This window comes from Pagrus major, chromosome 3 (assembly GCF_040436345.1).
Source record: "Pagrus major chromosome 3, Pma_NU_1.0".
Taxonomy (NCBI): domain Eukaryota; kingdom Metazoa; phylum Chordata; class Actinopteri; order Spariformes; family Sparidae; genus Pagrus; species Pagrus major.
In genome coordinates, this window is record NC_133217.1 from 7,455,634 (window position 1) to 7,480,888 (window position 25,255).

General features: G+C 42.6%; 1 protein-coding gene across 1 annotated transcript in view; it reads left to right on the plus strand.

The window, feature by feature from the left end:
- clasp2 (cytoplasmic linker associated protein 2) overlaps positions 1-25,255 on the plus strand; it is a 63,854-nt gene that overhangs the window by 32,348 nt on the left and 6,251 nt on the right. The window contains exons 8-37 of the mRNA XM_073463499.1: positions 122-262; positions 3,318-3,391; positions 3,508-3,600; positions 4,079-4,224; positions 4,764-4,899; positions 5,011-5,081; positions 5,240-5,299; positions 5,427-5,504; positions 5,616-5,783; positions 6,732-6,772; positions 7,138-7,290; positions 8,338-8,355; positions 9,546-9,647; positions 13,165-13,338; positions 13,604-13,648; positions 15,069-15,176; positions 15,499-15,561; positions 17,399-17,505; positions 17,671-17,694; positions 17,852-18,007; positions 18,688-18,779; positions 18,864-18,927; positions 19,593-19,652; positions 19,957-19,959; positions 20,389-20,552; positions 20,950-21,028; positions 23,306-23,449; positions 23,619-23,762; positions 23,871-23,977; positions 24,444-24,585. Of these exons, the coding sequence (XP_073319600.1) occupies positions 122-262; positions 3,318-3,391; positions 3,508-3,600; positions 4,079-4,224; positions 4,764-4,899; positions 5,011-5,081; positions 5,240-5,299; positions 5,427-5,504; positions 5,616-5,783; positions 6,732-6,772; positions 7,138-7,290; positions 8,338-8,355; positions 9,546-9,647; positions 13,165-13,338; positions 13,604-13,648; positions 15,069-15,176; positions 15,499-15,561; positions 17,399-17,505; positions 17,671-17,694; positions 17,852-18,007; positions 18,688-18,779; positions 18,864-18,927; positions 19,593-19,652; positions 19,957-19,959; positions 20,389-20,552; positions 20,950-21,028; positions 23,306-23,449; positions 23,619-23,762; positions 23,871-23,977; positions 24,444-24,585 (2,957 nt within the window). The remainder of the gene's footprint in view (positions 1-121; positions 263-3,317; positions 3,392-3,507; positions 3,601-4,078; positions 4,225-4,763; positions 4,900-5,010; positions 5,082-5,239; positions 5,300-5,426; positions 5,505-5,615; positions 5,784-6,731; positions 6,773-7,137; positions 7,291-8,337; positions 8,356-9,545; positions 9,648-13,164; positions 13,339-13,603; positions 13,649-15,068; positions 15,177-15,498; positions 15,562-17,398; positions 17,506-17,670; positions 17,695-17,851; positions 18,008-18,687; positions 18,780-18,863; positions 18,928-19,592; positions 19,653-19,956; positions 19,960-20,388; positions 20,553-20,949; positions 21,029-23,305; positions 23,450-23,618; positions 23,763-23,870; positions 23,978-24,443; positions 24,586-25,255) is intronic.

Genomic DNA, 25,255 nt, shown 5'->3' on the forward strand with positions numbered 1-25,255 from the left:
GCAGGTTGTGAATATAGTAAAAATAACTGTTCCCCCGTTTTCGATGATAACAATTTATGTTTATGTTTGGCCGACCGTGTGGACGTTAACACTCCTAACACTCTGTGTCCTCTCCCTCCAGATCGTAGTTTTGAGGATGATGACAGCGTGGATGGGAATCGTTCTTCCTCGGCCCAGGCTGCCTTCAAGGTCCCAAAAGTTCCCAAGAAGCCAGCAGAGTCCTCCGCTGCACGCAGGCCCAGCGCTACCGGCAGCAAGCTAGGTACTGAACTTACTGTGCAGTTACACATGTTGTCCATCTGTTATCTCAAAGTTTGTAAAAGAAACATTTCAATATTTAGAAAGTGGTGTTTATATCACCCATTCACAATTTTTGGTAGTTACTTTTTACAGTAACTTGTTACATTACAAGATTACTGCCTACCATGTTAGCTATTGAAACAAGTAACTCTTCAGAGTACCTTTGCGTTACCAGAAATGAAAACCCTTCTGCAAGTCCTTGCACAGTTTTACCAGCTACCTCTATGAAAACAAGAAAACGCGGGGTCGTGCTCGTATATAGCCTACAGTACATCCTGTTTCAACATGGGATAATAAACCAGAGGCTGCCTTCTCTGCTTGTTAACCGAGTTATCCGAAGGTGGCTGCGTACTGCCTGCCAAAAAGAGAGCGAGAAACAGAAACAGTGCAAATGCATCTGGGATTTTCCTTTTCTGTTTGTTGTGGCAACAAAAGGAAGAGGGAAATGCATGGAATTTTTACAGTCACAGATTACCTCTTTGAAAACATAACTAAATGATGCATTACTTGAATTGCAAAACAAACACGTTATGTTACTTGTTACAACTAAATAAGTAATCTGAGTACTCAAATGTGTTACCCCCAACACTGCTCATTCATGGCTAGTATGCCTTTGGTTTCTCCAAGCTAGTGGCAAATGAAAAATATCAGTATCTTAACAATTGGCAAGCCTTACTTTTATCTATGTGAAAGTCGCCTTAACCACTTTCCCGTGTGCATCACATTTCTATATATCACTATTGATTATATAGAGCTTATGAATACAGGAACAGTTGACATCCTGCTACTAGAAGAGTCCAGTTGTTGTTAGGAAATGGCTGTTTACTTTTGTACAGACAGGAACATGAATGACTTCCAGGCTGGAATTACATAAGTCAGTATATGTAGCTGGAAAGAAGAAAAGGAATAATGATAGTTATGTGTAATATTTTCTTTTATTGAAATTGTGGTTTGATATTTGGGTGTAAAGTGAACCGATTGAACCAAAGTGACTATGCTCTTTGCGTTCTTCCTTTTTGGTCATGAAACTATTTAAGTTAAATCATTTAACTCTTAAGATAAACAAAATCTTCCATACTAACCTTTAATGCCCTTAGGGACAGTTCAGTGCTGCTCAAATATTTCCAGGATGTAGATGCAGCCTTCTATATTAGGTTCTCTGTCAGTGTATTACTGGTGGTCACAGAATAGGGACAAACTATCCTGGTAGAGGACTGTGAGACTGTTAGAGGAAGCAAAAGGAGACACACTCTGCCTCTGTGTCTCCTCAGAAATCTGATACACTCCTCATGTTCTTATCATCAGCCTCATATCTTTGCTTGACTCAGAAATTCTGCCTTTGAAACCGTTTATATCCTCCTTCCCGTTGAGAGAGCCTCCTCCCCTCCGTCAGTTCTCCCTCCCCTCTCTACACGACTTGAGTGTTTGCATGTATTGATTCTTCCCGTGTCTTTCTCTCTCTGTATTGGAAGAAAGCTGCATTCCCACGACTGTGTAGTCAATTTCCTGCAGCCTGCTGATGTGTCAGCAATGTCGCACATACATGCACACATAAACGTGTATGTGTAAGTGTTTTACAAGTGAGCAGTCTGTCCTGCTACGCTGCTCTGTTGGTTGGAAACACAAGACTGTGATCTCTTGTCTCTCGGCTCATTACAGTCTTATTGATTTGGAGCGTCTGTTAGAGGCTGAAGACAAGGGCATACTGGGTATTTTTCACACACACAGCTACACCTCTGAAACCTTGACTTTTATAAACCTCTCTGTTATTTTTGTTTTTCAGTTTTTCTTTTACTCTGCTCTATCAGGCTAGCTTGATTATGGTGACGATGGGAGGTCCCATTGTCTTCATTTGCATTTAGATGACAGTACGCCCACACACTCTGGCAACGCCTGACAGCAGGACTCAGAGAGCAGACAGATTTTTCGATTTTGCCAATTACTGGCAGAAAAAAAGTCCAGAGCTTGAAAAAGTCTAAGCCGTATCTGGAAGGATCAAGTTCGATTATTTTTAACCCAATGGCCATAATAAATGTTGGCAATACATGTTTCTGCAAATGTTTCTTTCTGTCACAACTTAATGTGTTTTTTGGATTAAATTTTCAATGTTATGTTGTGACAATGCTGTGCTTATGGTCCGGTTAGGTTTAGGCACAAAAACTACTTGGTTAAGGTCACAAAAGATAATTTTTTGGCTTAAGATACCTGGTTCTGTCACCACAAATATGGCCTCATTTTTTCACAATGTCTCTTCTAAAATATCTGGTCTCAAAATATCCAGTGATTTCGCGCAGACGAATGAACACCATCTCAAACAGTGGTCTCTGGCTTGGCAGCTGTCTCGCCCAGCAGTTCTCACTGTTAACATGAACCTTTCCATTTCTTGAAGCTGGCAATAAAAATGATTAAAAATGTTGATCGGTGCTGTTAAGCGGGCTTTCATGGCCAGGCTGCTACCATGTTACTCTCTGAGGATAACAGAGGATAGTGACTGCAGATACCCACCCAGCTACATCAGTGTAGCCAGAGTTTTGATATGACATGTCTTTGAAGCATAGCCTGATATGAAAAGTAACTCCACGGAAAAGAAGAAAAGGATGCATTTCCACTGTGTTTCTCTCTGTTTACTCCTCCATGTTTACACCTTCCCTTCAGTCTCTTCTTCTCCTGTAAATGTCTTCTCTCTTAATAAGCTCTGTCACTTTTATTAATATTCTCATCCTCTAAGATTGCGCTCGGCTCCTCCTTGCTCACTTTTTTTCCTTCTTTGCCTCAGCATTCCCTCCTCTCTCTGCTTCCCCAGTAAGGAGTTGTAGGAGGTGTGGTTCACAGAGCCTCCAGCCCCTAGAGAGTTATGATTGACGTGCCCATTACTGCCAGGAAGTCCATTAGAAACGCAGGCTGCTCTCACTGACTTAAGTGTGCCTGTATGCCTGTGTATGCAATTGGAAGCGTGCTTGTGTTTTTGTGAGTTAAACCAAACGCATATATTAATGAACTGTACTCCGATTTTCTAGTGTCCAAGGAAAGTGCTGGCGGAATTGACGAAGAAGACTTCATTAAATCATTCACAGACGTCCCTACTGTCCAGGTACACTACACACAGGAGCATGAATGCAGACAATCACACACCTGCTTACCATTTTATAACCAAACTATGAGACTGTCTTCATTTCTGTCTTTTCCCTCCCTTCCTGCCCTATGCAGATCTACTCATCAAGGGATCTTGAGGACAACCTGAACAAGATCCGAGAGATCTGCTCCGATGATAAACATGACTGGGACCAGAGAGCCATCGCTGTCAGTAGATTCACCTTCAACACATTTCCTTTTTTCGGTTATATAAATCTAAAGACTAGGGCTGCGTGAGTCCTCAGCTGAAACACAAAAGCATTACAGATAATGTGCTTTCACAAGCAAATTGTGTCAATATCTGTACTCATGATGAAGGAAACTCCTTATTGTGTGGCTGACTGAAATGTATTCATTCAAGTCAAAAACATCTTTTGTAAATAGTTCTCTTACTCTTGTGTTCAAAAACATTTGTCTGTAGCTCAATTCTGATGATGTTCTATAAATAGTTTTCTAATAAATAATGAATACAGCAACTTCTGATAAACTACCCACTTCCGGTTTAAGCCCTTCCCATTCCCATCTGAATCACAGATAAAGATAATGGTGTACTCGGTCATCCCTAGAAAATACCTCTTTTGCACCTTGTTTGATCATCGTTGGTGTCTTTCTGATCAATGTTTTTCTGAATGTGTTGTTTTTGCAGTTGAAGAAGATCCGCTCACTGCTGGTGGCGGGCGCTCCCACCTATGACTGTTTCTACCAGCACCTACGGCTCCTTGATGGAGCCTTCAAACTTTCAGCTAAAGACCTGCGCTCACAAGTTGTCCGAGAGGCCTGCATCACTGTGGCGTAAGTGTTGATTGATTTTACAGACACTGCTGTCACTGGAGGGTACATTTTTGTTATGACAAAATGTACAAAAATACAGCGAGAAAAGTTAAAGTTTGCAGTGGTTACCCATACATTTCTAAGAAGTTGTTGCACATGCAGAAAACATCACTGTTCTGTTTAGAGGTTCTTCTACCTGTAACAAACTACCTAACAACATCAAAGAGATTAAAAATAGTCTGCTTCAACAAGTGAAACAAATGTTACCTTTTTGTTTTGTTTTTCGTGTTTTTTTACATGTTTTTATTTTGCTTTTGAGACGTATGTTTTTTTTTTTGTGTATAGCTAATTTCATTAATTGATACTGCACGATTCTAATTTGTACTTTATGTGGTTGTTAGGCTAATTAGGACCCCAAAAGAATGGCAACCACTTTGTGGGGATCCAATAAAGAATAATGAACATTAATCAGATTAGGCTCAACCTTTATTATGGCCACAACTTTGATTATCTTCTGTGTTCATAGCATGTTGAGTATTTGTCTGTGTGTATTCTTGTAGCCACCTCTCTACAGTGCTGGGGAATAAATTCGACCATGGAGCGGAAGCCATCGTTCCCGTCCTGTTCAACCTCATCCCCAACTGTGCCAAAGTCATGGCCACCTCCGGTGTGTCGGCTATCCGCATCATCATACGAGTGAGTTTTGCAAACACAAGCATCAATTCTTTTAACAGTCTCGTTAAGATGATTTTTGTCTGATTATTGAATTTGTTTTTTTTCCCCTTTTGCATCTTTCCCTCTCTGCAGCACACCCACGTCCCCAGGCTCATCCCGCTGATAACCAGTAACTGCACATCCAAGTCTGTGGCTGTTAGAAGGTGAGATTAACAGGAACACTGATGTTGATGCTAAAAATGTGGTAATGAGCAGGTCTTAATAATTAACAGCTAAAAACTCATTAAATGCCTGTAATGATGCTGTTAAGTGATGTTTTCTGTGATAATGAGGATGATAAACAAAAATGTGTCGCTTCCAGGCGCTGTTATGATTTCTTGGACCTTCTACTACAGGAATGGCAAACCCATTCTCTAGAGAGGTGAGGACCCTCAACACTGACTGTGCAGGATTCACATTAGTGGGGTTTACAAAGGAAGAAAATATGTTTGAAACCTGTTGTTCTTCTTGTTCACACTTCATGCACCTTTTGTATCTCTCCCTTGAAGGCACACAGCAGTTCTGGTCGAGAGCATCAAGAAGGGAATTCGAGATGCAGATTCAGAGGCCAGAGTAGAGGCCCGCAAGTAAGACACAAACACACACACACACAGAGGCAATTCTGAAAATTAAATTATATGAAGGAAGAAATTAGTGTTAGATATCTCACTTCCGTCTCCGTTTTCTTCTTCTCTCAGGGCCTACTGGGGTCTGAGGAACCACTTTCCAGGAGAGGCCGATGCTCTCTACAACTCCTTAGAGTCGTCGTACCAGAGGACCCTCCAGTCCTGCCTGAAGAGCTCTGGCAGCGTGGCCTCACTTCCCCAGAGTGACCGCTCCTCGTCCTCCTCTCAAGAGAGCCTCAAGTAATCAACGCTCAGCACTACTCCTCTGTAGCTCACTTTAGACCTCCAGGGTTACTTTAGGACTGCCTATTGAGAAATGTTTTGTCAGAAGGTGTACATAGATCAAATTAGTTTACTTTCCTTCTTTCTCATTCAATCTTTCATCTCGTCAGCTTTCCTGCTCTAAGAATCAGTAAAACTGCCCACTTTAAAGACAAAATCCACCACTTATGTTAAAGCTTTGAAGAAGTGGAACACCGAAATTCCTAGAAGTATATCCAGAGAGTAACATCCTCAGTCTAACCACAGCATTTTGGTGTTGTTTAGCCTCTTCCACATTGTATTTCACTGGCTGTCTGTGGCTGAAACTCAGAGATTAATCAGCATTAATGTATTGGCTACACGCTGTTATTGTTATTTTTTTCACAATATTACAAGACCAGTAATATGTTAGAGGAAAAAACAAATAGAATTCGATAACTAGATAACTGATCAGAAGAATTTATTCTGTGTATAACTTACACAAATGTGAAAACACCGGCTTCAGGGCACGGGGGTTTCCACAGGTGTGTTTGAGTCATTAGGAAAAACCAATATATTGCAACACAGAGAACGGTTTATGGGAAAAATCATCATTGTTAGTTGATTTGGCACACATTCACTGAATCACCCACTTTCATTTTGTACTCTCTGGCCCGTTTAACTCTTAGCGTGTATTTGTTTACGTTTGAAGTGGACTGGTGAAGCTTTTTGAGGTGATCCCTGCACGTTGTTTGTAGACAGCAGTGTAATTTCACTCCACTCTACTTCATGGAAAATGAGCTGGTTTATATTTTGTCATTGAGGAAAGAAAAGTTATTTATTTCTTTATTTATTTTCTGTTCGTCACGCAGCCCTACATCTCTGTTGTGATTCCTTGTGTGTGTCTTTTTGTTGTGGTCTGACCTACTTTTCTCCCTCTTCTGTCAGTCGGCCTCTGACTTCTAAGTGGTCAGCAGCTCCCGGGCGAGGTGAGTCAAGAACACACAAACACACTCACACACACATTCTCTCAAATACAAATCCCATGCTCACTCGCTCCTGTGAAAACACGTACACACATTATGACAACATCAGCTCCTACAGAGCCATCATCCATCATTCTCATTTACATCTGCCTGTGTCCAGCCCCGTACAGCCACTTCCGTTATGTTTTTATGTTTCAACACACACGTGCGCACACACATGCGTATGTGTGTCTGGCTGTTTTTGTGTATTTCTTTATGGTATCAGTATTGTGTTTGTGTATTGTGGTGCATGCATGTGTTTGTGATTTATATATCCCCCTCATCACCTCCCATCCCTCCTCCTCCTCCTCCTCCTCCTGTCCTATCAGTCCCTGCGGGTTCAAAGGGTGGGCTCTCGTCGGCCTCCCTGCAGCGCTCCCGTAGTGACGTGGATGTAAACGCAGCAGCAGTCGCTAAGCACCGGCACGTTGGACAGACCAGGGCGGCGGGGCGACTGCCCCCTGGCTCCTACTCCTCACTGGGTAAGGGCCCTGTCAGTCGAGTTAGACGACTAATCAGAGAGCGCAGACGTTGGTCAGCATGAGTCAGCTCAGAATTAGTCCTGCTCAAGTTTCAGACAGGTTGAAGAAAAGAGTCTATAAAAGCTCGACTGTATCAGGAGGGACCTACACTCACACACTTAAGTGCTTGGACTGGCCTCTCTCCTCTCCACTGTTCTACTCTCTTCGCCTACTGCCTGCTCACTACCTTGTATATGTTCGGTGTGGATATCCTCTGTGTGCATGTTTTGTAGATGAATATCGTCGTCTGTGTTGGTTTGTCTCTCTGTTTCCATGTTGACCGCAGCATCTGCATGGTTCTCTGTTGGACAGATGTTCAGTAACTAATACACACTGTGCTCCTCTCCTCTCTTGTGTCTCCTCTCATTTCTGTCTTACTTTCTTTATTCCTTTTCATTATTTTATGTTTCCTCGTTACTGATGCTGTCTGTTCACTTTTCTTTTCTCTTTTCTTGGGTTCCCTTTCCTTTCATATCTTTTACTTTTAATAATCATTTGTGTCAATCCTTTCCCTTCGTTTGTTCCCTCCTCTTTCTTTCACTCTCTCTCTTTGCTACTAAAGATGATGCCTCTGATAAAACGGATGGTAAGATCATCTCACTCTGCTTCACCAGCTACAACCTGCTCGTGCTTTTCTTTTTTTCCTTTCTCTCCTTTTTCCCTCACTTCATTCCAGTCCACCACTCCTCCATGTCAGCTCCTTTATTTGCGGTGTGTGGCCACAGCGCCCCCTGCTGTCAGCTTTTATGTTGGTCAACCCTCATTCGTATCACCATCCCACTCAGAACATCATAAATCAAATTAATTACACATCTAAGATCATCTTCTGCTTGACTACAGTTTGTTCTTAATAAAGGAATGATCTAACCATAAACACCTGCATTAAACTGCATCATTCAGCTATGTAGGTTTTAGGAGGAAACCTAGGATGTGTTGTTGTAGTTCTATTATACACATATCAGGTGGAATGTGTCGTTTACAACCTGCTCCTTCTTTGTCTGTCTGTAGGGACCAGGTCAGACAATGGTAAGATTGTGGTTAGGTGGATGTGTGTGGGAGCATGTTTTAGGGATGTTCTAGTTGAGAAAGTCAACAAAATTGATACCTAGAGTTCAAGTTTGTTGTCGTCTGCAGAGGAACCACCAGGATTCAGTATATTTGGATTCTTGTGCTGTGGTTCTCGCAATTTAAAACAGTAGAAATCTAAAACATAAACAAATTACCATCAGAGATCCAACATTAATCGTGCTTGATTATTTTCCTCTTAGTATTTTAATTAAAAGAATGGCTTTACATAAACATAGAATTGCATTTGTAAGTGGATCGGTGATCAGATTACTTGGAACACTTAGTGAGTACGTACTTAAAATCTGAAACTAGTCATGACCCAACTAATTATTGCTAGACACTGATTGCTAATCCACTGAAGCATCCCTGGTGTATTTATCTGTCTGTGGACCTGGCTGAATCTGGGTGTTTAGTTTAGGATCTGAAGTCTGATCAACAGCTTCCAGCATTAGTTGCTTTTCATCGGCTGTAGTGCTTCTTACAGCTGAGACACATATCCTGCGTGTGTGTAGCGGAACGTCTTGCTTTTCATTTCGACGCCCATGTAAACAGGTTAGTGCAGCCACATCGCTGGCGTGGGCAGCATGGCTCTAGCATGTCTCATGTGAGGCTGAAGCTCCAGGACGTCATCCAGAGATTTGGAGTCTCGCCTATTTTTTCCAGGACATGCACAGAAAACATACAGATGAAAACGATCTCTGGACAGTCATACCGATATCATATAAGTGTTTCACTACAGTTTTAATGTCTGTATCTGCAGAATATGTTACAGACATGAAAATAATTTAAACAACTAGTGAAGGGCAGTATGTTTCTTCCCCTGCTCTCTCTCTTTCAACACACATAAAGGAAAATCACATCATCATCTTCATTGATCATTATTAAAGGCAAACTCCATGTAGAAAGATAGAGCTAGCAGTAGCAGCGCTGCAGTAGCAATGTCGCCAAACACATATGTGAGCCACAGCAGCTCAACAACACAGCCTTCATGCGCTGCATCCTTCATGCGCTGCTATTGCAGGATATGTGTCTCAGCCGGTTCTCTGCTTCATTCAGCTGCAAACAGTTAGTGACTAGACGTGCTAGGAAGTACAGCAGTACTTTTGTGTGTGTATTTTCACCGTACTTGTCCCTCCGCATACACACAGGCCGTGTACGTACCAAGCAGCCCTTGTCCACCGCCAGCAGCGTGTCCAGCCAGGTGGACTCACGAGGACGCAGCCGCACCAAGATGGTCTCCCAGTCACAACGTACGTACCAAAACACACAGCACAGTGAAACACTCTGGGTGACAACTCCACGTACATAAACACAAACACAGCTACATAAATGGTGTGTGTGTGTGTGTTTGAGAGGGAGAGAGAGAGAGAGAGAGAGAGAGAGAGCTTCTTGGAGCTTGTGTGGAGTTTCATGACTTGTTGCCTTCACGGTGACGATAAGCTCCATGTGAATGTTTTTGTGCCTTCAGGTTCCGACGAATCCGATTGCACACCAGGTATTCTGTTTGTGTGTCAGAGTGTGTGTTCAGTGTACCACAGTGGGAATGGTGGCCCACATGCTATCGCTCTCATTCAGATCACAGTGTTTTGTGGAAAGAGGAGCGAGTATGTGTGCGAGCGTGTGATTTAATGTGTGTTTTTTGATGCATGCTGTGTCTCATCACTGAGGATGGTGTGGTGGACAGCTCATATACGCTGATCTAGCCTGGCTCTGGCTGTCATTTAGGTCACTGGTTCCCAACCTAAGGGTCCTGACCTCATTAGGGGTCGCCAAAGCTTCACAGGGGATTGTGAGGCCTCTTTGATTTTTAAGGGGTATTAAAAAGCTTTTTTTATACATATACAATAGGCTTATATCTCAGCTTTTCATTCAGCTCTGAAAATTGAAATGCAATTGTTATTTTTAAAGTTAGGAATATAATTTAATATATGAGCTCACAGGAAAAGGGTATGATAAAAACCTGAACACAAGCTTTATTCACAGAACTTATTTGTACAGTTTATCAGTTGTTCTGTATCCATTAAATGTATTGATGTATGAAATATCCATAACCATGTCAGTTAGACAGGGGGTCAGTCAGTTAGATCGTTGATAGAACAGGGCTCCATGAAGGGAAAAGGTTGGGAACCACTGATTTAGGTTGTTAAAAATACTTCAACAGATTTGTTCTTGTTGTTCTCCAAAAATACTTGCTGCTTACTAGCGTGATGGCTTCGGTGCCAGCTTGGAAACCAGTTTTCAAAAGTGGACAGTGATTGGACTGCAGCCCAGTGCACCAATCAGATCTGGACATTTAGATAAAAGACTAAAACTCAGCCCAACAGAAACAGAGGAAATGGCAGCTGAACAGAGGCTTAGAGAGATTCCTGTGTACGTATGTGCGTGTGATGGAGTGTATGGATGTTTTTGAGCATATTTACTTTTGAGGCATTTTCCTTTCCTCATTGTGAACAGGCTTCGCTTCATACGTACGCCAGCTATCCCAACATGCACTGCTTTTTCCGAGGCTATCATCTACAGCTGGTTCAGTGTGTGTGTTTGTTTTCTCTTTAATAAATGGATTTATTTAATCAAAGTGCTTCAGCTTCGCCTTCATTCTTGATATGGAACACCAGGATGCGCTCCCATCGTGTTCTGTGCTCTAACCCCCATGACACCGTTTTTATTTTATTTTTTTGCGCTAACACCCATAATTCATCTGGTTTAATCTGCTGTTCCTTCCCCCTCGCCTCTGCTTTCCCCCTCCTCCCAACCAATGGGCTTAATGGCTCAGGATCTCAGTCTGCTACCCCTGTCGGTGGTAAGATTACAACGCTACTTCTTTTTTACCCGCTCTCTTTAACTTTACTGCCTCTCATCTGTTGCCCTGACCCTCCCTCCCTCCTTCCTTCCTTCACGTGCACCCAGTAAGATCACTTAATGCTCCTCAAACTCTGGCTGAGGCATGCTGGGATTTGTAGTCACAGACTGTTAACATGGCTGCTCTATGCTCATGCTAAACACACTGCTTTGGGAGTCTTGTGTCTCTGCACTCTTATGTGTGCCTGGATGTAGCCTAAAGATCGAAAAGACTATATTTTCCCTGTAAAAAGGAAAAATGCTGCCTTCAAATGTAATTTGTGATGTTGTGGTTGCAACACGGGAATTCGTGATCATGATGAGCTTGGCATTCAAGTGTTTAAGATGTGAGACACCGCTGATAGGCGACTCTGTCTAGAGGCAACCAAGGCTAACAATTCAGCAAGCTAGGGAGCGGGTAAGAAAAGCAGGGAACGATAAAAGATAAGATTGTTGGGAATATCAACATTTTCCTCAGACATGAAATTACGAAAAAATACTTTAGAATATAAGTTGCAATATATTAACATGGTTGCGTAGTGGTTTGCACTGTTGCCTCACAGCAAGAAGGTTGAATCTATGATATGTGACATAAATAAAGAGTCTTCTTCTTCTTCTTTTCCTCATTATTATTATTATTATTATTATTATTATTATTATTATTATTATCATTAACTCACCATCCACCAAAAAATTACCTTTCATCTTTCAAAACATGTCACAACTCGTGAACTCATGAAATCATAAAATTTTCACTTCTGCCGTCATGAACACCAAAAGAGAGGGGGTGTTCATCAATTGGACATCAATGAACATGATTAAACGACCACATTTGAAGGCAGCAAAACAGCTTTGCCTACTTAAATTCAGTGTCCAAAATATGTGTTTTAAGATCCAAAGCAAATAAGTCTAAACTTTTTTAAGGTTTTGTTTGATGTAATAACACCTTCTGTACACTTAACTATCTCTTCTTCTACAGTCTCAGCCTTTTTTTGTTATACTACATGCATTTACAAAATCTACATCATCTAAAACCGATAGTAGAGATGACTGGAAACAAGTCAAACAGAGGTTAAACTAGTTTAAAGTCGTCTTTGCATGATAAAAATTAGGTGCAAGTTTCGATCAAGATTCCCTCTACATACCAGAAAAATCCCTGTTTAGTTTTTTCCTGTCATTTAGATGTACTTACTGTATGTATCACTAGGTAGTAGTACATAGAAGCAGACTATTCATGTGTTGAGTTTGTGTGTGTGTGTGTGACTTTAGTTGAGTTTGTGTGTGTCAATGAGTGAGAGAGTCTGGTCCGCGTGCTCATTCTCAGTTATGTAGAAATCATTTAAGGCCCAGCTTCACACGTGGAGCCTTTGAGTTTGCTCCCCAAAAGCCTTCACACACTTCATATTCAGCACTGCAGAGCAGCTGTTTGTCCTCAGGTTGATAGTAATGTGAGTCATTGTAGAAGTAAACATACCGTGAGCGTTGCATTTGGAGACAGGGTGTCATGGGGAGGAGAAAGTGAGACCCTGTTCTCAAATGTTCTATATTAACTTTGGACAAAATGTCAATTCCCCTGCATTTATTTAGATGAAAACATTTTTGCACAGATCTAAACTCATTGTCATTCATTCGTTGGTGTGGTTTTTCCACTGTCCTAGCCCCAAGAACCCTGTTTCCAATGACATCAAACACTGTAAAGTTTTGGCGTCAAATTTTGTCTATTTTTACTAGTACCACTAGATGAAGGGCAGTAGTAACTGTCAGTTGTATGTGTACAAATCTTTTTTAAATGAATATCCTCACATTAGAGGGGAGATTTCTCTGTAGTTTTCACTGTTAGATGCTCCTGCTTGCCTGAGTAGGGCTCTGACTTTATTTCTCCTTCTCTCTGTATTTTCTCCTCCTCTGTCTCTCTCTACGTCTCTCAAGCCGGCAGTCGGAGTGGCTCCCCGGGTCGCGTGTTGACGAGTACGGCCCTGAGCACCATGAGCTCAGGGGCCCACAGGGTGCTGGCCGGGGCCACGGGAGACGGACACAGGCGCAGCCGCATCCCCCGCAGCCAGGGCTGCTCCAGAGACTCTTCCCCCACCCGCCTGTCTGTTGGTAAGTAAACAGTTACCGTTTTGAAAATGGGAAGCCTCAACATTATTTAATTCTTTACAACTTAGCAAATTAAGTTCTTCCTTTTTATTTTCTTCCGGTATCAGTTTTCAAACAACTCCTTAAAAGTTGTATGATTACCTTAACCAGCACACACAATGTTCATATGCTTTTGGATCTCAACTTTTTTCTTCCCTCCTGCTCCCTCTCTATCTTTTCCTCCTCCTGTCGTCCTCCTCCTTCTCTTACTTTTGCTTCGGTCTTCTAGCTCCTTCCAGCATTAGTTCCATCTACAATGGAGCAAGCCGAGGAGGTAAGGACCCGTCCTCCACCAGACCATCCTGCTCTCACCCTCTTTTTCTCAATCTGTCTATTCTCATCTGAAAATCACCCCTCATTATGTATCTACATCCAACACTACAAAGCACAACCTCTCCCTCCTCCCCAATCCCTCCATTGAGCTGTCTAATCTGTCTCTGACTTCATGGCTGTGTTGTTATGGTGATGGGCGCCGATGATCAGCAGACGTCCCCGTATTATGAGCACACCTCCTCCCTCTCTTTACTAACCTGTTGTTGATGGCCAATGAAAAAACCTTTGAGCAGGAGCAGCGAAGCTTCATCAGGGCTTTGTGTAACCCCGCTGGTAGGCTGTGATTAACCCTGATTGGCTGGGTAGCTGCTGATGAACAGAGCAATGAACAGTGAAGTTGATTGCGATGCTACTGAATGAATACGCAGATCCTCCCCCTCGCCCACCCCCTTCAAGCGCTTAATTCTTCTCAAATCACTTCCTTTTCTGCTTTCTGTTTGTGTTTGAAAGGCAGGGTTGATCAGACTTGTGTTATTTTAAATGTGAGTCCAGAAGTCCTGTGCTTCTTTTGGGTGCATCTCATCTAGTAGCCATTTAATACATTTCACATCTTGGATTGTTAGTGGGGCAAATTAAGTAATTTAAAGATGTCACCTTGGGTTTTGGGTAACTTTTGAGGGGTGTTTTCAGCGTTTTTAGACGACCAGATTAGTCGATCGACAGAAAATTAATCTGCAATTGATATTGATTGATTGATGATTGATATCATCATACACTGAATAGCTTTGGGTCTTGGATCGAGCCCAACAGATATTTAGGGAGTGAAAAGACTGTGTTTCTGGTCTTTCGGTGTAGCCATCAGATATCCGGACCAAAACCAGTGCTGATAGATAACAATAAGCTAATAAAGACCTTGTGTTCAAAGATTGCATTCAACATTAAAAGACCTTCAAGTGTAAGAATTTGTGATAGGGAACTTATAGACTAAATAACACAATAAACCAAAGTGACAACCAATAGATTAATCAATGCAAAAAAACATTTTGTTGCTCCAATCAAGACAATAATTGCAGTAATATTTGATAATAAAAATAATGTTATGTGCTGCCCTAATCTTAATCTTACCATAAAGAAGTGACCAAACTCTGTTGAGATGCTCCCTCGAGGCCGGTACACCTGTGCTCTGTCTTGTGTGTCACTTTTGCCTGTTCTGTCTTATTTATGTCTTTATCCGTGTTACCTTCCCCTCTCTCTTCTTCGTCATGTTTGTCTTTTTTCTTTGTCTTCCTCTTGACGTCCTTCCTCTTTGTCCTTTGTGTTCTTACTACAACTTTTCTTCCCTCCGCTGCCCTTTCTTCCCCTGTTTCCCCATTCAATTTTTCCTCTGCTGCGGTGCGGTGTCGTAACCTGGGTGGCGTTAGCTCGGGGCAGTCGTATCCCTCGGCCCAGTATGAGTCAGGGCTGCAGCAGAGAGGCCAGCAGGGAGAGCAGCCGGGACACCAGCCCCGTCCGCTCCTTCACACCCCTCGGTGAGTAGCAGTAGTGGACGGATACCCAGGAGGGATGATGAGTAAGATAATAACGGAGAAGTGAGACCCTTTTTTTTGCACAGCTCAAACCCAAGAGATGTAGACTTTTAATTAAATCCAGCATCTGATGTAACTTCTTGAATCTTAGCAGTTTAAAAAAGTTGAGGGTGATTTAAAAAAAAAAAAAAGCATGCTTTCAGCCTTTCTTTCTACTCTCAAACACTGTTCAATCAGTCTTAGGCTTGTGTTTGTCGTGTGTGTGTGTGTGTGCGTGCGTGCGCGAGTGTTAAACTCTGTATGTGTGTTTCAATCTTGGTTTCAGCGACACGGAGCTACTCTCGCTCCACCGGAGCTCTTCACACACCTGACACTTTTGGGGCTGCAGGTGAAGGCTGAGTACATCTACTTCTCCGTACCTCACCCACCCACTTTGCCTTAATTTTTTTGTCCGCTCCGTTTTTTCTTTTTGTTCGTCTTTAGAGCCACCACGCATCTCCTCCTGTATTATTTGTTTCTTTTCTTGTCCATCAGCCTCCCTGTTTTTTTTTGTTTTTGTTTTTTCCTTTTTCATTCTGCTCCAGGACGTCGAACCTTCCAGTGGAATCGCATGTTTCCGCCCGTTCAGTTGCCAGCTGACAACTATTTTGCCAGTTTCACCAGTGCCCATTTGTTTTCTTTTTTTAGCTCTGCCCCTTCTCCGCAGGGGCACCAACACCTTCTTCTTTGTTTTCTGTTAATCATTCTTTCTCCCCCAGTGGTGCCTGCAATGTCATTTAACGAGTCATCACATCAACTAATGCCTTGGTCATACAACACGACTTTCAAAGTCAGCAGATATCTGTACTGTTCACACTGCATAACTTTATGCCCTGTTATCGTCTTGTAGTCTGTTGGGGTTTGCACACTACATGACTGATCAGCAGGAGGTCACACATGGACAACGAATGATGAGGCCCCAGCAGTCCAAGTTGTTTGTGTGCTAATTGGCAGGGGATGCTCAGGCAGCAAGGATTATTTTTGCACTGATAATGTGTAACTGCCTGCTCGTTATGTGGTTCAGCGAGGATGACACAGTTACAAATACTGAAAAGCTTGTGTGTATGTATTCTCATAGAAATTACAGTCCATTATTTTGCAAATAGATGCATGATAAAACTGAGTTCAGTGAGCTAATGCAGTTGACGGCAGAGGAGAGAGGGAGAAAGGAGAGGAGTGTCTGCTTGCATCGACTGTAGCTCGTCTCTGGCTCACGGACCTGTCGCCAACTCAACCAGATATTTAGCCTGCTAGATATCTAGCAGTAGTTGCCGAGCTCGCACAATTCACATATGGCGATCGTCGTCCATGGGAGAGACTACTTTAATGGGCTGTCAATACAACACAGGTCCATGCTAAAGTTTGACATGTCACCCAGTTTTACACTGTTATAAACCCACAAGAACAGGATATACAAGCCACCCCCCTAATATAAGAGCCATGCTTACACAGACAAAAAACAAACAAAGTGTGAGCGTGATATATATAGGGCTGCGCGACCAGTCGACATTAAGTCCTGCACATAGAGATGGTTTCATTTGCTCTGTAAAATGACAAACTAAATAGGAAGAAGAGATAGAATTAACAAAGAAGAGAATAGGATCCCAAGTTTTATTACAATTATCTGAGCAACCCTTGATACCGTACTTAATTTTCTCTAAGTATAGAAAAGACATTAGGTCTTTCAGCCAAGCGTTAGGCAATGGAGGCAAGTTACAAAAGAGGCAAAAGCAATAAAAACTGCTCTCCTTGGAAGTGAAACGGGTAAAGTCTTCAGGAACACCAAAAATAGAGATCGACAGGTTAGGAACCATAGGTCTATTTAAAGTGTATCATATGAGTCTGAGCCTTGGACAGAAGTAAAAACACACTAAGAAAAAAAACATCGGTCAAACATTGTCTGTGTTTAACAGTTTGTTAAGTCAAACTTTGGACATGTGTGTCCTGTGCAAGGACCTTAAAATCTGGAGCATTTTTTCAGCGACCTCCAAAAAGATCAGGGCAGAAATCCTGTAGTGTGAACTTAGATTTACAGGGGTTCTTGATGGGAAATGTATGTACGGGTTGAGTAAATGTCAGTGGACAAGTGGGAGACAACTGGATGACAGGTCTGAAGTCTAAAGTTTTCTACCTTTCTATCCCTCTGTCCATCTTCCCTGTCTTTCTATCCGTCTGATTCTCTACAGGATCAGGTTTTGGCATCAGTCAGTCCAGTCGTCTCTCCTCTTCAGTCAGTGCCATGAGGGTCCTCAACACGGGCTCCGATGTAGAAGAGGCTCTCGCAGACGCCCTGGTATGAGAACACATATATATAGACTTAAAAAAAAAACACATAACAACTGAGCACATTTCATTAAGCTGTCACCATATGCAGCTCACACCTCCTGGAGTGTGTGTATGTATGTGTGTGTGCATGTGTTAACTAACCCCTGGTTCTACCTCTGTTTAATGCTGTCAGCTGTTGGGAGACATGCGGTCCAAGGTCAGCTCCTTCTCCTGCCTCTTAGCTGTGTGTTGTGTGTGTTTTAGCTGTGTTCTGTCAAGCTAGGTGTGTGAGTGCACGTTTTCTTCCTGTGCATGGTCTAGCTGTGCCTTCACTTTCAGTTTAATTTCATCTCTTTCCTGTCCTCCACCCGCAGAAGAAGCCTGCACGGCGGCGGTATGAAAACTACAGCATGTACTCCGACGACGACGCCAACAGCGACGCATCCAGCGCCTGTTCGGAGAGGTCCTACAGCTCCAGGAATGGAGGAGCCATCCCCACCTACATGAGACAGACTGAAGACGTGGCAGAGGTTGGCCATTAGTCATTCAGGAATAATAGTGCATCTTTTCTTATATCCAAAATATCTTTTCCTCTGCTCGGCCATTCCCTGCCTCTAGTGGCATGCAGAAAACGCTAGTTCAAACTGCTGTTCATATATTACTCTACATATTACATATTGTTTGAGCACCACTTACCAGTGAGAAAATTAATGCACAAATTGGATCACTGAAATTCATACAGTCTTTTAGAGCTGCAACAATTAATCAACTAACTATCAACTATTAAATTAATTTCTAACTATTTTGATCATCGATTAATCAGTTTGAGTAAATTCTTTAAGAACAAAAAAGTCAGTATTTCAAATAACGGATTATTAAATGTGAATATTTTCTGGTGTTTTTTACTCTGACAATAAACTGAATATTTTTGGGTTGTGGACAAAACAAGACATTTGAGGATGTCACCCTCTTTGGGAGACACTGACAGACATTATTCACCATTTTCTGACATTTTATAGACCAAACAACAATCAATTAATCAAGAAAATAATCGACAGATTAATTGACAATCAAAATAATTGTTAGTTGCAGCCCTACTGTCTTTGAGTCAATACTGTATGTAGTCCCAGTTCAGTACCACAGTTGTACTGACTTTGGAAAGCTTCTATGTAAAAGTGACAGACCTTTGTGTGTGTATTTGTCTTGCCAGGTGCTGAACCGTTGTGCCAGTGCCAACTGGTCAGAGAGGAAGGAGGGGCTGTTGGGGCTGCAGGCGCTGCTCAAGAACCAACGCACCCTCAGGTCAGCCACAGAACGGGTAGAGGTGTTTACAAAGTATACATCCATTGTTACTTTTTTATCTAACTGTTTGTTGTTCATCTGCAGTCGGGTAGAGTTGAAGAGGCTGTGTGAGATCTTCACCAGGATGTTTGCAGACCCTCACAGTAAGGTATGAGTGCATGTAGCGCAAGGACTCACACAAAGACACACATTTCATTTTAAATAGATTCATTATTCATTCACTTTGATTTTATTTATCCCACCATCCTTCACTGTACCGGATTCTGCCAAAACAAAGACCCACACACACATTTTAATTTAAGTTTAGAGGTGAAGACAGGATAAACGGGCCACAATGTGTTCACGGATGTACACACACACTTAGATATACACACTCAAACATAAACACAGGCATGCAAATCCTGCGATGGACTGTTTTCTAACGGCATGCCACACCTGAGTGTGCGTGTGACCTCACACTCTCCGCCGTCCTGTGGGATTGCTCTGTCACTGTTGATCAACCAATCCACTGGCTGTGCTCACTGCATTCACCGCCACTCGCTCTGTTTCCCCTCCCTCCCTCCCTGCAGTCTGAAGCGATGACACTCACCACACACACACTCAGACGCACTTAAGTACACACACAAACATGTGGGCTGCCAGCTCCTCTCTCTGACTAACCAGCTGCGGTTCGCCCTCTCTAACACTGCCACTTTTCTTTGGCCGTTTTTTTTTTTTTTTGACTGCCCGTTGCCTCACACATGTCGTAAGGTGTGTGAGAGCACTTCCCCCCTTTCCCACCCGTTTGACGTTTGACGATTTGATGAATTTCAGCGAGACTCCGGCAGGGTGTACGGCACAGCAGAATCCGGTATAAGCTCAGCCTCCTTCAAGGTACTGCATCTCACCATGGATCCTGACTTCATCTTTATCTGTCCCACATCATTCCCACTTTTTCACCCTCCATGATTTTCAACTCCTCTTTCAGTTCTCAGGTCTTTCGTGGTGCACAAACCATCACTTCACATTTTTAAAGATGTTGCTTCATATCTGTTTGACGCCATTTTGCAAATGTTGGATTCAAAGTCGAGATTGTGAGCGAACACTCACGCCGACTACATTCAGTTGTTTTTGCTCAGGATGCTAACAGATGTGTCTCTCTCTCCCCCATGCCACCTCAACCTGGAACTCTCTGTAGAGAGTAAGTTTGGCCAATCGGTGTTATTTATATGTTGATGGATGAATATCTGCTTGGATAATTGGATAACCAGTTGTCAGGGCAACAACATAACAATCACTCACTAACCTGCCTCACATAATATTGCCTGTAACTACAGCCGCATGTAGAGACTCTGATTTGTGTTTATTAATTCTTGTCAATTATTTAACTTTTTCTTAATTGCTGTCTTTTCTCTATAAATATTGTCTTAATTTGGGTGATTTTAAGTTTAATTGGTGATTGAAAATGATGCCACCTCAATGATGAGTGATTAACCACTAACTTCACATGATAACTGTATCCTATAAATAAAGGACTACCTGTATGAATGCATGCATATGTGCATGAAATATCTGAATTGTTAAATGACTGAGTCACCGTGTGACCCAAATTTTGTTTGTGTGTGTTTAGGTGTTCAGTATGTTCCTGGAGACACTGGTAGATTTCATCCTGGTCCATAAGGAGGATCTGCAGGACTGGTTGTTCGTCCTGCTCACACAGCTGCTGAAGAAAATGGGAGCCGACCTGCTGGGCTCCGTACAGGCCAAAGTTCAGAGAGCCCTGGATGTCACACGGTGGGTGTCACACTTACATGCAGACTGACATTAGGGCATAGAAGTTGTTGGGTAAGGTACAGTACAATTTATTGCTCCCCTTTGACTTTGCATTGCGTGAAGACACCTTGTCACTTCTGTCTGCTAGCAAACAACATAAAATTGCCTAAAGGCTGCTGTGTGGTGTTTTAATAATCTGCCAAACCAAAAAACAAAACAAAACCTGAGCCTTTATGAAGACAAAAGTGGCAAAAGGGGATTTTTTAGGACTCCACTGGTAGTTTCCATGTTTAATAAATGTTCAGTATCACCTCTGTGTTGACTTGTAATAATATTTATCTTTACCTGTCAAGATCATTTTACTTTTGAGATGTTTCTGCACTAGAAGTTTAAAGAGGACTTCCTTTTTCTCTGACAGAGATTCTTTCCCAAATGACCTCCAGTTCACTATTCTCATGAGGTTCACTGTGGACCAGACACAGACGCCCAACCTCAAGGTAAACATCATGTTCATTCAGTGTGTGTGTGTGTGTGTGTGTGTGTGTGTGTGTGTGTGTGTGTGTGTGTGTGTGTGTGTGTGTGTGTGTGTGTGCATGTGTGTGTGCATGTGTGTGTGTGTGTGTGCATGTGTGTGTGAGCATGTGTGTGTGAGCATGTGTGTGTTTATATGTGAAAGAGAGCTGTGTGTGTGAAGGTCTGAGTAAGAGAGGGAAGGATGGACACAAGGCTGGAAACTCAGGGACTGTGTAACCATGGTTATATGACCTCATGCCTGCCCATGCCGGCACTGCCTCACACCCCACAAACCCCTGAATCCTGGGCTGTGATTGGAAAGCGCTGTGATGTAGCCACTCCTCTGGCTTTGTTTTGCTCTGCCACAGTGTGGACACTCCCTTCAAGCTTCCTCCTCTGACTCCTTCCCCATCACTTTGCCACTGCCTCCTCTATCTCACTAACCCGTCTGTTAGAGCACTATCACCTCCACCGTCCTTACCTAGCCGCAATTCCTGCTCCTTTATCCCTCACTCCTCCCTCCTCCTCCTCCTCCTCCACCCTTTCCTGCCCAATGTTTTTCCTCATTCTCACAACTTCTTCATTCCTTATCAGTCCTAATCCAACTAGGCCTGGGCAATGAATTATATTATTAGCACTGCAATTTCACCCTCCCGTCCCAAATATATGTCTCCTCAAAACTATTCTAGCTCTTCATTTGACTTGGCAAAGTTTCACAGCTGTTCTCATATAGTATTTGTGTCATTCTATACCAGATCAGCTAGGACCTCCCTCTTGAAAAATTATTGTATTTTTAAGGCTCATTTGATTCAAATTTGATTGCAACAAAGTAAAAAATATTGGAGATATTAGTTTTTGAAAATGAATGGCTCTTCGTTTGGGCAAAAAACATTTTTTTAATTCTTTGATTACTGAAGATTCTGCAACAGCTATTAAATAAATACATGTTGTAAATTATTTGTAGGGTTTCTCGAATGTTTAGGACAAATTTCAACACAATCCAGTGAAAAATAAACCGTTGGTGAGGCGAATACACATAGAAAGAGCGACCTTACAGCTCACATGAAGGCTAGGGAAGGGCATTATGCTGTAAGATGGTAGAAATATTTGTCAGTGATGTTGCAAATCAGATTTTTTTTGCAAATGGGAAGTACCTGGATTTTTCTTACTCACAACTCACTGAACTTACCAAAAAACAGAAAAAAATATATCGATATCAGACAAAAAAAAATGCAGTTAGCAGTGCATAAACATCGCCTCATGCAGGTTCCTTGCAACCATGATAAATGTTAGTATAGACTTTATGAAGTGCGGCAGTCCTTATTGAGCTTCTAAAGTTCTGCATGAAGCCTCATAAACCTGATTTATGTTGGTTAATTAGCTATTTACTGCCACCATGTGGCTTAAACAATGACATTGTGAATTGCCAGATTTTTAGAATAATATAAAATTTTCAGTATCGCCCAAGCCTACTTTCCAATATTTCTAACTCCTCTTAAACTCTCTGCACCCTCCCTCCCTCCTGCTTCCTCTTCCTCCTCCTCTCTTGTCCCCCCTTCCCTCCCCTCCCCCGCCCCCTTTCCTTCTCCGTTGATTGACGCGGTGCTTCTCCTCTTTCTCTCTGAAGCCTGTTCGGAGCTCGTGTTGCGGGCGAGGGCGAGGCAGGGGAGGGTCCGGGGTTAAATTGTTCCCCCCCAGAGCGCGGCGCCACGCCTGCTCTCTAGACGAGCAGGCTGCAGCCTGGAGCCAGTCCTCCCAGGTCAGTGCGCTCCGGGGGGAGCAATTATGTGGCGCGCACGATGCTGCTAAGTGATTTGGAGGAAGTTCTGCTCCTTGAGGTGCATATGTAGAGAGATGGAGAAGGAGAAAGAGAGATGAAGGAAAATCAGGACAGGAGTCAGTAGTTGTGGCGTTGCGAAGCCTGCGGTGAATGTTTGCATTTATTGGTTCCTTCGTTTTGTCATCTGTCATCTATTTTCTTTCTGATTGATTTCTTTTTATAAAGCATGATCAATCATGAATGCACTTTGATCTTCTCCCACTGATCATCATTTGATTTTCAGAACTTCAAGAGATGCACAATCTGCAGTGGTTGTACATGCTGACTGAACATTGTCCGTCACTTCTTCATGTGTGTGTGTGTTTTGTAGTTTGGTTATCACTGTATTTGTGTTTTTGCAGGTGATTATTGGCCACACAGTGTCTTCTGTTATCAATCAACTCACTAATGATTATTATAAATGTGTGTCTTTGTGTCGCAGGTGAAGGTGGCGATTCTGAAGTATATTGAGACGCTGACGTTACAGATGGAGGCTCCAGACTTTGTGAACTCCAGTGAGACGCGGTTGGCCGTCTCCCGCATCATCACCTGGACGACTGAACCCAAGAGCTCTGACGTCAGAAAGGTGCTGATACAGTTTATTGTAGAAACAGTTAATAACACAGATATTTCTCAAGCGAGTGGAAAGAAATGCCACCCTGGTTGATTCACTAATACACACAAACGCAGGAAAGACAGTGTAGATTGTTCCAGAAGTCTTCGTAACTGAGATGGATGTATTCTGTGTGTTACAGGCAGCCCAGTCGGTGCTAATCTCGCTGTTCCAGCTCAACACTCCAGAGTTCACAATGCTGCTGGCAGCTCTGCCCAAAACGTTTCAGGACGGAGCCACCAAGCTGCTTCAAAACCACCTGAAGAATACTGGCAACGTTGCACAGGTAAAACACACACACACACACACACACACCAACTCTGTCAGTCCACACAATCATTATACTGTAAAGTATACTGTTGTCCTTACTTGTGATTTTTTGTCACTTCCTCAGGCACCGATGGGCAGCCCTCTGACACGCCACACCCCTCGATCTCCAGCCAGCTGGTCCAGCCCCGTCACTTCCCCCACCAACACTTCCCAGAACACCCCCTCACCAAGGTACGCACTCGCTTACACACATGATAAACACAGACAGGCCTTCAACCTCCACTTTATGCAATTTTTTAAAATGTAAAATCTATCGAACAATCATTGACATATGAACACAGGTCAACATGAACACAGGGGAAAAGAGCAAAGTCTACAGATGTTCACATTACTGAAACCACATCAGTCAGAGTCAGTGTGACCTGTTGTGTGTCTTCCTCTCCTTTAATGTCATTAAAGTTAGTCCAGTTAATGTCATGTCTTTGTAGATTGTATATAAACTTCAAATTTTGGTAGTCACTTGAAATAATTTTCTCCACATGTCATCAGATTTATTCTATATTTGTTTTCGAAAAATTGTGTTCCTCATTTGTAAGTTGGGTACAGTTGGGGTGATACTCTGCAGTCTGATGACTCACTCCAGCTGTAATCCTGCAGCCCTGGCTCAGCGTCCATGCTTTGTCTCATTTGTGCGCAGTGCATTTGACTACGACACGGAGAACATGAATTCAGAGGACATCTACAGCTCGCTGAAAGGTGTCACTGAGGCTATCCAGAACTTCAGCGTCCGCAGCCAAGAGGACATGAATGATCCAGTCCAACGGCGGGAGGGAGAGGAGGTCAGTAGAACAGACGGATGGATGTTGTATGTGGTGATGAGAGCGTACATCAGTCTGTGTCAACGCTGATATTAGAGTTCTGCTGTTGCTTCTGTTAAATATTCCAGTCAATTGTCAGCAACATCCTTTCTTTTTTACATAGTTGGGCATTTTCTTACTCAGCCATGGAGACATGACTTTGATGAGAAAGAAAGTGAAACATTTACAGATGTGTTTGAAAACCAGGCTTAAAAATTACCAAGCTGTCAGCTTTTGGGAATTCCTTTATGAAACAGCACAAAACTAGTTAAACCCGCAATGCGGGGCTACATATTACATATAAATGCCCTTGCCAAACGAGTTGACACAGTGCTCATTAGGCCTGTCACAACCAGATATATCTTTCTGTATTCCACACGATACGAGTCTGTGGTGACTTTACAGCTTTTAAAACATTCTTTTGCTGCATCAACCAGCAAATAATGGTTTGCCAGAGCTGAAGAGGGGAGTAACCATAACAAACTGGAGTATAGTGGAGTGATGGCATCATAAACCACTTAGCGAAATTAGCGTGTATACATGGGTTTTTCAAACACAGGTAAAAGGCTAATAATCGGGTATTACCTCTGTTCACATTGTCAGGGAGAGAGTTGGCCTTTCTGTTTTTTTCCCCTTGTCTGTCCTGTTCGTC